The sequence below is a fragment of the Bradysia coprophila genome, unplaced genomic scaffold (genome assembly GCF_014529535.1).
Source record: "Bradysia coprophila strain Holo2 unplaced genomic scaffold, BU_Bcop_v1 contig_439, whole genome shotgun sequence".
Classification (NCBI taxonomy): Eukaryota; Metazoa; Arthropoda; class Insecta; order Diptera; family Sciaridae; genus Bradysia; species Bradysia coprophila.
In genome coordinates this window covers 607017-619301 of record NW_023503692.1, presented here as the reverse complement: position 1 = coordinate 619301, position 12285 = coordinate 607017, and the positions used below count along the sequence as shown (strand labels likewise).

The following is a 12285-nucleotide window of genomic DNA, read 5'->3' as shown; positions in this document are numbered from 1 at the left end:
GTCTGCCGTAGCAAAAGCTCTCGCTTTTACTATCAGGTCAATAGTTGATAGTTGAGAGAGAATGTTTTAGCGGAGATGTTAACTAGACGAGCGTCACGACTTGACTGATTAAAATGTATGATCCGTTAGCGCCTACGTTGTTCGGCATTTGACAGTTGACTATCAATAGTAAGTAGTTACTCTTCATACTCTTCATAAATTGAATATATGTAATAAGGACTACTGTGATTGTAATAGAAATTACACTCAACTATACGAAATGTGTAGAAATATTACGAAAATTGTAGTTTAGGAACGTGCGAGTCTATTGCTAACGCGCCTGCCGCGTCAATCTCCTCTTGTTTTATATTGGCGTTCAAAATTTTGTTTGTTAAAAAAAGCTTGTTGATCCGCTGCCTTAAAAAATTGTAATTAGTGTTTGCTTGAAATTATCCCATAAACGTTTTTTTGTTGAACTCAAATGATAGAAACGGAATACCCTCCCTACTAATAGATCGTTAATCGTTATTAGCATTACCTCACCTTAGGTTTAAGGTGACATTCATGTTGACCTGTGACCTATTCAATGCTAAGATATTTTTTCCATTTGTTAAGATACCCCCCACAAAGTTTTGTTGACCGAAAAAAGGTTTATCTTGATTGCATAACATGAAATTATAAAAGTCAATTAATCGAAATGTTCTGTGCAAATGAATGTGTGTCAAGTGATGATGGAAGAAAGAAAATTCAAATCGTTTTACCTTATCGTCAATCTGTGTAATGCTTGTGCATAATTACGCATTTCGAAATTTATCAGTCTCATCTGAACACGCAAATTTACTATTAATTTGCGCAATCTTTTTTTTTTTTTTGTAGCAATAGCATATGTACGTGTCAGCGAAAAATCAAGATTGCGCCAAACGTATAAATTTGAATGTCCAAGTCTGCGAGGTCCCATTTTTACTGCAGTGCTCAAAAGATGGCAAAATCCGTTTTGTACTTGGTCTTAATTTGCATCACAGCAACTTCAATCGTTTGTGGTGAGTGTGCCAGGATATTTTGGAAAAATTTCTCTCTCCATAACTAACCCCAATATTAAAGGACTCCACGCTAACGATGTATGTCTTGATGCCGATTGGTTTCCATTCGAGGATGAGAAGTGTGTCAAAATGTTCACGAGTTTCGCTGATCGTGATGACGCCGAACGAATCTGCAACCAACATAACGGAACTTTGGTTACAATAAAATCTGCGGCTGAACAGAAATTTCTAACAGAATTAGCATTCAACACAACCGAACCATCCAACATTTGGATTGGCGCCCAGCGACGATCAGACAGTGAAACTGAATACGATTGGAATGACGGCACAGCTGTTTATCGCTTTACCAATTGGGCAGCCGGTTTTCCACTGGTTGAACCTGAAAAATCTTGCGTTATGATGCAAGCAGAATGGTCTCGCCCATTCGGCATTTCCGATCTGGAATGGTCGAATGTTGCTTGCACTGACGGTGGGCATTTCTTTTGTCAGAAAATGCAAACTTGGCCCGTTGAGTACTTGCAAAAGGCTATTTTAAATGCAAGGAGGAATAAGGAGGACCACGTATACAGTTTCACCGATCAGTTGTCGGATCTGACTACAAAACTGAATAATGCGAACACCGAATTGAAATATGTGCACGATAATCCGAGTAAATTTCCACATTTATTACGAAATGGTCCCTCCAACCTATGCTAATGACTATCTTTTCAGTTCCGATTGGTTTTATTTACACTCAGCTGCCCGATCAACCCGAACCGGGCAGACTCTGGTGGACAGTCGAATGGACCGATATCACTGAACAATACGCGGGACTGTTTTTCCGAGCCGAAGGAGCAGGTTCATTAGCATATGGAACAATACAGGCAGAGCAATGTCCACGGCTCACAATGGTCCAAGGACGGATTGTAACGGGCACTGCTATTTCGTCAGTTGCAGTTCCGGCGGCTGGTGGTTCCACTCCAATTCTTTCAGCTGGCGCCACAGGTGCCGCATCGCATTGGGGACTAATGTTTACGGTGTCCGGAGGTGAAGTTCGCCCTCGAAACGCAGCTGTACGAATTTGGATGAGAACGAATTAGAATTTTGTATCAACGGTAATTCCTGTTAAAACAATGGTTTACTGATTGAATTTACATCAATAAATATACCTAAAAAAGTGGTTCAACGTGTTAAACCCTGATGAATATGAAAACCACTAATAATTAAGAACGTCGAACTTCGTTGATTGATTTGTTTGCTTTCATTGAGCCTTTGGTTGTTAATTTTTAGTCCCGTAAAAATACCCTTCGAGCCAACTATGTACTATGTACAGACTTCAGAATAACCACAACGAATATTTTTCTTCGGTTGACGTGTTGGAACTTAATTTCTTTGTGTTTAAAAGCCGAGTAAAATCTCTTTATGAAGTTTAGCGCTTGTAACTGGCTCGATTATGTAATTTTTTTTTCTTCTTTTTTCATTTTATTTTCATTTTTTATTCTTAATTTTCTATTGAATTCAATAACTTAATGACGATTTGTACAAAATGATAAACGATTAATATGTAATTAGGGCAGTGCCTGTGTATTGATCGAAATAAACAAACAAACAAACAAACCTCAAAAATCGAAGAAAACGTTTTCTTCAAATGAGACCACTCAACCAACCTCAAAAGTCGAAGTAAATATTTTCTTCAAATTGGACCACTCAACCAACCTTAAAAGTCGAAAAAAATATTTTCGTCAAATGAGACCACTCTACCAGCCTCAAAAGTTTAAGAAAATATTTTCGTCAAATGAGACCACTCAGTCGGTCTCAGCAATCGAATAAAATACTCGAAAAGAGACTACTCGTTCGATCTCATGCGATCTGAAATTTTTCCACGTTGAGACTGCTCACTTAGCCTCGACAATTCCGTCAAAGAATACCAGAAAAGAGACTTCTCATTCGATCTCATGCGGTCTCTAAACTTATCCACTGTGAGACTGTTCACTTAGTCTCGACAATTCCATCAAAAAATACTCGAAAAGAGACTTCTCATTCGGACTCAATAGATCTCGAAAATGACAATTTGTTCATCCAAAAGTTTCATCACACAAAAAAAAAATTTGAGACTGCATTGAGACTACCAACCATTTTCAGACCGAAATGAGACCGTTGAGAATACTTTTTTCGTGGTCTCATGAGTCCGACTTTTACCCGGGTGGTTTTTATTTTAGAAATTTTAATTTCCAAGCTTACAATTACAAACAGTAATCTTCTTCAGGGAATTTAATTTGTATCGTTTGCTATGTTTGTGCTTGTTTTATTTGTATGTGTGCGTGTTACTTTGTTCATTGTAATATTTGTATTGGTTTTTGTTTAAATTCTGATATTTTTGGTATTATCGGTTTCCAAGCGTTGCTCAAAACTAGACCTTCATCTATATTCATCAATTGACCAGGATGTTGTTGAATCGTCAAACCTTCTTTTATTTTCCGTAGATGGTGATTATTTTCTCTCATGATTAATTTCGAATTATTCCAACTGATCATATGTCCTTTGTTCCGTATGATGTATCTTGCTACGGCCGATTTATTGTCTTCTAACACGTCTTCTAACATTGCCTTCGTGGTCTTCTAGTCTTTTTGTGACTCTCTTTGATTCTCCAATGTAATTTTGGTTGCATGAATTACATGGTATGTTGTATATGCCAGCACGTTCGTTGACCTCTTTGTCTTTTATACCATTTAGCATATTTTGAATTTTGATACCAGGTGTAAATGTCACTTCCCATTTCAATTTGTTTCTTAGGAACCCTCCTACTTTATTCGAGATATTTCCTATGTATGGTAAGGGGACCCAATGTTCTTTTTCTTCATCTTCATCGTCTTCTTTAAGATCATTGATTGTTAAATTTTGGTTTAGATTCATATCATTGTTCAAAAAGTTTCTGTTTTCTTCATTCACGTTCATATAAGTCACGTTTAGGGAATGTAACCGGGAAATTAAAAACCGGGATTTTTTTTTTTCATTTACCGGTTAACCGACCTTCAAACATTGAATGATTTTTACATTTTTCCTTTGCAATAATACCTTGAATTGAATTATTCTTCTAGTTGCATTACAGCATTACATCTGATTTGAACTCGTTGTGAACATTTTCATCACATTTTCATCGTAAATTGCACCTCAAGATCAGCCCTAGACTGAGAAAAAAGGATCAGTTTATTTTGCGTTGCTGAGCTGGACAATCATGCTGTAATTTCTATTGTAATTTAATTTTCACTTCGGATCAACGGGTTTACCTTCAAGATACTGCACAGACTTAATAGATTTCGAGCTATTGTATTGACGTTTTCAACATTCGCCGACATATGACCCGGTTTCTTGCAATAATTGCAAACTTTACCCGATTTGTCTTGTTTAGAATTTTTCGTATTCGTAACCATTTTCTGAATCTGTTCTTCTGCTTTTGCAATAGTAATTGCGTCATTAAGAGTTTTAATATCTCGAATTCTCAAAGCACTGGAGATGGTTGGCACCGTGAAATCGAACTTACTAATGAATTTTATTAAGAAGGTGATTGGAAGCTCGTCTGGAGCTTCATGGAATTCACTGACTTCATCGTTGAAAGCATCTTCGTTGACGCTCATCTTGATAAAATTCTTTCCTTTTTTTCAATGATACACAAAGAAACACAAACAAGTTTTACTTGTTTCCACTAATTCACTCAATAACGAGTTGTATAAGATATATTGATTTAACTGCTTTAAACAGTTGTATGTAATTGGATGCAATAAAATCGAAATTTCTTTCAAGATTTAGGAAAATATCAATTCAATTTCATGTGATTCAATAAAATTTTAGGAAATGGAAAAGGACTTACAAAATGAATATCGCCATGATATTGCCAGTCAAGTTCAGATTTAGCTTGTTGAATTGGTTGAATTTGTCTTCCACGTATAATGAACTATAGTTGCTTTGCAACGATGACACTCAAATGAAACTAATGTTTGATTTTTTATCACTTTGATTGAATGAGATAATTTACACTTATAACAATCGATTTTGTGTGTTACAATTTCACTGGGATGATGAATTCACTGTCAACTTGTTCTTATAATGACATCTACAACACCAAAAGGAAAGTGTTGTCATTGGTTTGAGTATACAGAATTCGGATATATAGTTACAATTTGAACACTTGAGTGCAATTATTTTTGGCCAACTCATTTATTAATACAGGCGCTATGGAACAAGGCGCAGAAACGAGTAGGTCGACAGCATGTTATTGCTGGAATCGATGGTAAATGGGTCACTGATAAAATATAGTTTGGGTGATAGGTCATTCTCAGGTTATGGGCATCCTAACCTCAAAAATTGTGGTTTTTCACATACTTGACATCACAGAACGGAAAGTACTAAAAATTACATTATAGTTTCTTCGGCAATTCGTCAGAGTATTGAGCGATTCTTTTGAATTTCGACTGACCGAAATCGGCTCTATTTATTCCGGGACTTGTTTATATATGCCTGGTTAGACCTTGGTGTCTAGGCCCCAAAACCAGTCTCAGATATTTTTGATCTTCCATACCTGGCTGGTTGTAAGTGGCCAAAAGTTGAAAAATGGGGTTTCGTAGTTCGGATTTCATTTTCGTAAGGTGGCGAGGACACGGGCATGTATGGGTTCGTTGGAAAGCTGAGGTCAAGTACTCCTGGGGCAAACACTAACTTCATAAAATTTGATGATAAACGACCGAAAATATGACTTCCAGAAAATTTCTGAAAATCGATATAACCTCTGTGAACTTTGATGAGTGCTGTGACATCACTAATGCAATTATTTGATTAAATTATTACTTATTATGAATGTGGAGGACCTCAGCTATACATCGATACCCATATTTAGTAGTTAGGCACGTGACTACGTAACAGATGAAAACTGTGTGTTTCGCTCTATTAAATATGCGTATCGCTGTAAAGCTGAGGTCCTAAACATTCATAATAAGTCATAATTTAATCAAATAATTGCATAAGTGAGGTCACAGCTCTCTACAAAGTTCACAGAGATTCACTAGATTCTGTGAAATTTTTCGGAAGTCATATTTTCGGCCGATAATCATCAAATTTTTTGAAGTTAATATTTGCCCCAGGAGTACTTGACCTCAGCTTTCCAACGAACCCATACACGACCCTGTCCTTACCACCATACGGAACTGAAATCCGGATTACGAGACCTCATTTTTCGACTTTTGGCCACTTACAACCAACGAGGTATGGATGATCAAAAATATCTGAGACTGGTTTTGGGGCCTAGGTACCAAGGCCTAACTAGGCATATATAAAAAAGTCCCGGAATAAATAGTGCCGATTTCGGTCAGTCGAAATTCAAAAGAATCCCTCATTGAATTCTGCACAAAAAATGAAAATGTGCATCATCCGGTATATGTGTTGTATTTACTGCAAGTGTCATAGTGGTGATACCGTTATGTGCTTGAATCCGCATTCAGAAAATGAATAAAAATGAAGTAATAATGAAAATTCTTCAAAAAACTTGATTTCTTCATCTTTAAATTTTTTTATTGACCACCCTGTATTTTCTACAGTGTGACTTTTGAGGGAACTTCTGTTCGAAATTTAATTATCTAACGAACAGTCGAAGAAACAATATTTTTTTCATTGATATCTGAGGCATAAATGCTAAAATCTGCGGAAAAATGAGAAAAAATCGATTTTTTACAATTTCGGGGCATCGTACTGACCACCCTGTCTTTTCTGCGAATTAACTTGTATGGAGACTTTTGTGCAGAATTCAATACTCTGACGAATTGCCGAAGAAACTATAATTTAATTTTTAGTACTTTCCGCTCTGTGATGTCAAGTATGTGAAAAACCACAATTGTTAAGGTTAGGATGCCCATAACCCGAGAATGACCAAAAATCAAGCCTATCACCCAAACCATATTTTATCAGTGACCCATTTACTATCGATTCCAGCAATAACATGTTGTCGACCTACTCGTTCCTGCACCTTGTTCCATAGCGCCTGTATTACATGTTTGGTAGAAATATTGTCAATATTTTGCATTGGAAAGGTGATTATGGCCAGAAATTGCCAGAAACGGTAGATATGCCGGTATTTTCTAGCACTAGATGTCGATTGTCGAGCCCAGGTCGACAAGACGTATGCCGGTATTTTTTCGCACATGACGTCTTGTCGACCTACAGTGGCATACCTACAGTGGTAGATAAATAACTATTACTTTGATATCCAAATTTATTAAATTGTGTTCTAATGTTACCCCTAACGACCCCTAACTAATTTTAACCTTTGGCTGCTGTTTCATTTATTACAGTCCTCTTGTAGCACATTGTATATAACAGCTAAGTTAATCGTCTAAAACCGCTAATTTGAAACAGTGATAATCATTTCTTAATTTAAATCTGAATTTTTATTTTATACTTATCTGGTACTGTAAAGGTCGAAAGTTCTCTTGACGGTTTTTTTTTCTGTGGAATTAGACTGTGCAGCCACACTCTGCAAAAAAAAATTATGAAAAGATAATGCGGCTTTAACGGTCAGTTTTTAAGAAATACGGACGAAGGAAGACCTATTATTGCATTATGTCATCTGTAATCAACATTTTTTTGTCTCACACTTCGTTTATCAGTCCAAAATGACATTGTGACGAAAACGCTTATAGAACGACTTAGAAACGAGAGATTACATCGAAGAGCCTTTTGTTCAACATATGAATTTATGAACCAAGCGAGAGCAGCTGCGGGAAAGTGTTAAAAAAGGAGAGGAGTCTGTAGAGATGCTGCGACGACAGCCGATATGTCTATTGTCTATTGTGACCCTAATGCGTCCAAAACTCAAATATGGGAAGTTACAATCGAATAACTCTATGAAGTGATTAGACTTAGTAGTCCAACTAAACAAGAACGACATAGTAACCTTAGTTAAGTCTGTAAAGCATATAAATACGGTGTGTTTATCTAAATAAAGTTAGTCTATTTCGAAACGACAAACTGGTCGTTTCATTGTATATTCCGGACTGGAATAGAACCATAATTCCAACACATTCCACCTCCCAATAATCCCACTAAAGGAAAGGTGGCAACAAACACCTCAATAATTCCGAAAGCGTAAAATGAAAAAGACTGCAAACTACGTCCAGTAGACACAGTCAGGACCCATATGAGATCGTTCAAAATCCTTTTACTCTAATTCGGCATCCTACCATAACCACAATAGGCCTTACAACAACCTTACTTAGAGAGTCAAAATCTACGTGTTGCAAACGTTGTGACAACCTATGAGACCACAGTACTTAATACGAGTCTAAAACATCGTCGCAAAAGAATTTGTTCTTCATTAAAAAAATTTGTTTACTCCCGTACGAAGTACTGTGGTATTATAAGTTTACGCATACGTTTGTAGCACGTCGAATTGGACTCCCTACGTAAGGGGAAACCTATTGTGGTTGTCGAGAGACTCATTATCTCTCTCACTTCATTATCTTCTCTGCTGAAAAGCCATAAGCCCTAAAAAGACTTGCATTACCCATTCCTTGCCTTGTTATCGTACATAAAGAAATTGCCGGAGGCAATGTCGACAGCCCCGTACGAAGTCAAATTTAATAAATTCCTTTATGAACCGCTATATTGCGCCATATTTACCTTAATTTTACTGTAAATGATGACTTCACAGATAAATATGCTATTATATAGCTGAAAAGAGCTATATATGCCTGTATATAGCTAAATATAGCAGTATTAATTATATATTATAGATGTCCACATATGGGATGCCTGAAGCGCCACACACATAACCAATTACTTCTCTGTTAACAAACACTCTCTAAGTACCATTTCCCCCTAGATATTTCAATTTTATTAAAATCCAATATGGCCGCCGGCAACAAAAAATTCATGAAATTCAGTTAAATATACTCGAGATATTGACAAAATACTCCACGTTCACTGTACGGCCGAGTAGTATGTCGATACTAACCCAGGAAAAAAAATCTTATTAAAATCGGTTGAATGGACCGTGAGTTAGGGCCCTACATGTAAAAGGCTACTCGGCCCTTAGTGTCTTTTGCGCATAACTCGAGTAAATTTCTTCTGATTTTGCTAATTTTTGTCTTACATAAACGGTAGTCGAACACCGAATAGAATGTTGTTGACAATAATGAAATGTTGTTTATATTTGTGTCCTTGGACCGCTAGTAGGCCCTATGTGTATTTATACTCAATAAATTAAAACTTTAGGTCAATTTGAAATTTATGTTACAGTGGAAAGGAACGTCGTACGAGGCTTAGTAATTGCGCTATGCGTAATTTCTAAGGTGTACACATTTCATAATAATTTTACTTTAACTATGTTAAACACACGCACTAGGGAGAACTGGACGATATCTAAAGTTGTAGAGTTTATAACAGTCTCGGCTTTACTAATACTATTACGAACCACAAATCCGGCAACTGTCGTTCATCGCCTAAGGGTCAAGTGTATGAGCACGTGGGTCTACATATATTTTGGGTTGCATCGTTTACAATTTATTCGAGTGGTGATCGTTGTTGAGTTAAGTGATCATCTTATAGCACCATCCAAATTAAAATTATAAGCAACAAGTGTTTGTGTGAAGCAACAGAATATGTTGCGCAAATTGTGTATATTAGTGCTATCAGCATGTTTTGTTAAGTGCAGTTATGATGAAGGGTTCGTACTTTGTTTAATTTTGGGACTGATTATTTTTGTACATTTACCACTATTGTTGTAAATAAATCTCTGATGATCTGGTTTGCTCGAATTACTTTATTCGAATGACGATTTCTTACAATAGTCGTTTTCTCCCCGCCGTCTTCGATATTCATAACACACTCCCGCCTTTGATAATTGAATTCTTAATTATCAAATACATCATTGAAATCGTCTCGGTTTCATTACTTTTCGTCCACTTCTGGTAACTCGCACCTCTTCTTCCTTTGAAACGTCCTTGTCTGAAATCTCTCCATCACTTACCACGCTCAAGACCTCAACATCGTTGTCGGGTGTAATTTCATTGATTTCGTTTACTGCTTCGGCTGGTGACTGTTGTAATTCCACTTCATCGGTAATGTCATTTCCCAATGGCTCTGTATCGATGTCTAATGTCTCTTCTCGTAATTTTTGTTTCAAATGATTCATCATTTCTCCTGCATCTTCGATAGATGATTCCAACATATACAAACGTTGAATTGGCCGATCTATTTCTGAGACTTTCCCATTGTGAAATACTCTCACTCTTACGCTTCGTACCACTTTGTCCTGACCTGGATATTTTGACGACTCTTTTATCTTATATGTGGGTCAGGTCACTTGAATGACAAATTTATCAAAAGAAAAAGGTGATGTTGGTTATCTTGTTATCCCTGGTGGTACAGATACTAGCCTGTCGTACTAGTACCTGGGCATAGTGTTTTAAAAATCCAGAAAAAAATCGATTCGTCCCTTCTTTGTACAGCACAAGCACGGGAGCATACTATCACAATTTGTAAGTGACGTATATTTAGATTTTTATTGTCATTCGTAGTCATTACACCATCGTTGCACCAAGATACATTCGAGCCAATTCTGAGTACCATGTCTCAGCTTCGGTACACGACGCAATTGAGCCGAGAACCATTCGATTGACCGTGAAAAATGATCGAGGCTTCAGAGACTCGAAAGAAGTTACTGTTCCACCATACACCACTAAAATGGTGCAGTTCAGCGTAGGTTCAGTTTAATTCAATTTTACTCGCAACTTAACTCAATAAACCATTTCAATGGCACAGACTGGTGACCTGCAACAGGGTAATTATTCATTTGTCGCTGAAGGTGTGAGTGGAATTAAATTCACAAACGAATCGAGAATTTATTTTCAAGAGAAAGTTGAAGACGTTTTCATCCAAACTGATAAAGCCATGTACAAGCCCGGTGATAAGGTGAATTTCCGAGTTTTAGTGTTGGATCTCAATCTGAAACCTAGCGTGAGACGAATATATAGCCTGTTTCTGACACTAACTGTCAAACTAAAAAAAAACACCTGTCAAAATTTGACGAGGGTACAATAGACCTGTCAAAAAAGGGTTGACGAGGGTAAAATATAGGTCACTAAATCTGTCAAAAAGAGTTGACGAATAGACAATAGAACTATTATGACCTAATATATTCGCACATTTTATCAGTTTTTATGTCACTATATCGTGAGAAAGTTTTCTCCCACACTAAACACAATGGTCAGCCATACAAAAGATTCGTTTGGTAGTATACAATAGAATCTTAAAGAGCTTTATGTTACTTTAGCATTTTAACAAATTAGCTGTCAGGATATCGTGAGAAAATTTTCACCCACGCATCAGACAAAAGTGCCTGATAAAAGGTTCTATTAATCAAACTTAGTTACACGACCCATTGTATCAAAATGTTCCTATATAATTTGTCGTTACATCGAATTCACGGTCGCAAAATAGTGTGAAATAGATTAATACAATAGAAAAGTAAAATCAAAAAAAAATTAATTCTATTGTATCAAATACAGTAAAAACATTTCTTAGTTTCAAAATCTTCACTTTATCAATCCAATTTAACATTCCCTAAATAAAATCTGTAATATTTTTCCCACACCCGTAACTGATAAATTATAGAATAAATTCAAACACCTATTGTATACAATAGAAATTGAAGTGACCCAATCTCAATATTTTGTCTAAAAATCAATTATTCCTAGAAAATAGCAAAAATCCTTTATCAATTAAATTTCACTCGTCCATTGATCATCCACTAAAAAAATAACAACAAATCATTCTGATACAGGTTGTAAAATCAACTAAAAATATATCTCACACACCCTTTATGCTAATAAAAAAATGAAAGTATTCAACCACCTTTTGTTAACTCTATTCTCAAAGAATGATATACGCAATAAAGGTTATGGATAAAAAAAATTGTTACCTGTTGGCGTACGGTAAGATGGACAGCGAAGAAAACTTTATTTAATTTAATTTTGTTTATTTGTTCACATTTTCTTCACACAAACACAAAAGGACCTGTTTAGACGTACCGAATATATTATATGTCAGTGATGGGAATCAATTTACCCCCTCCATGATCCTTAAAAAATTATCGAATCCTTTTCATATAAAAGGGTGTGTGGATACATTGAGTTCTTCACAGACCTGTTTCGACATCTCGACTGTTTAACTCACAAAAGTGGCTCATCGTTAGGGACTCTAAAATTGTGTAATATTTTGACAATTTTAATGTTGAAAAAAA

General features: G+C 36.2%; 1 protein-coding gene and 1 long non-coding RNA gene across 2 annotated transcripts; both read left to right on the top strand.

Moving 5' to 3' along the window:
* Nucleotides 1–951: 951 nt before the first annotated feature.
* LOC119082462 lies at nt 952–2165 on the top strand. Its single transcript, XM_037191980.1, has 3 exons — nt 952–1019; nt 1081–1668; nt 1731–2165. The coding sequence occupies exons 1-3, from the start codon at nt 959–961 to the stop codon at nt 2096–2098; spliced, it is 1017 nt and encodes a 338-aa protein (XP_037047875.1). The 5' UTR covers nt 952–958; the 3' UTR covers nt 2099–2165.
* Nucleotides 2166–9567: 7402 nt separating this feature from the next.
* On the top strand, nt 9568–10853 carry LOC119082459. Its single transcript, XR_005088643.1, has 3 exons — nt 9568–9708; nt 10562–10742; nt 10806–10853. It is a non-coding gene; the product is annotated as an uncharacterized LOC119082459 (long non-coding RNA).
* The last annotated feature ends 1432 nt before the right edge of the window (nt 10854–12285 follow it).

Excerpts from the sequence above, each read along its gene's own strand:
- LOC119082462 (XM_037191980.1), top strand. The coding sequence starts at position 959 with ATGGCAAAATCCGTTTTGTACTTGGTCTTAATTTGCATCACAGCAACT. Across the intron at positions 1,020-1,080 it reads AGCAACTTCAATCGTTTGTG|GACTCCACGCTAACGATGTA; the intron begins GTGAGTGTGCCA and ends CCAATATTAAAG. Across the intron at positions 1,669-1,730 it reads ATATGTGCACGATAATCCGA|TTCCGATTGGTTTTATTTAC; the intron begins GTAAATTTCCAC and ends CTATCTTTTCAG.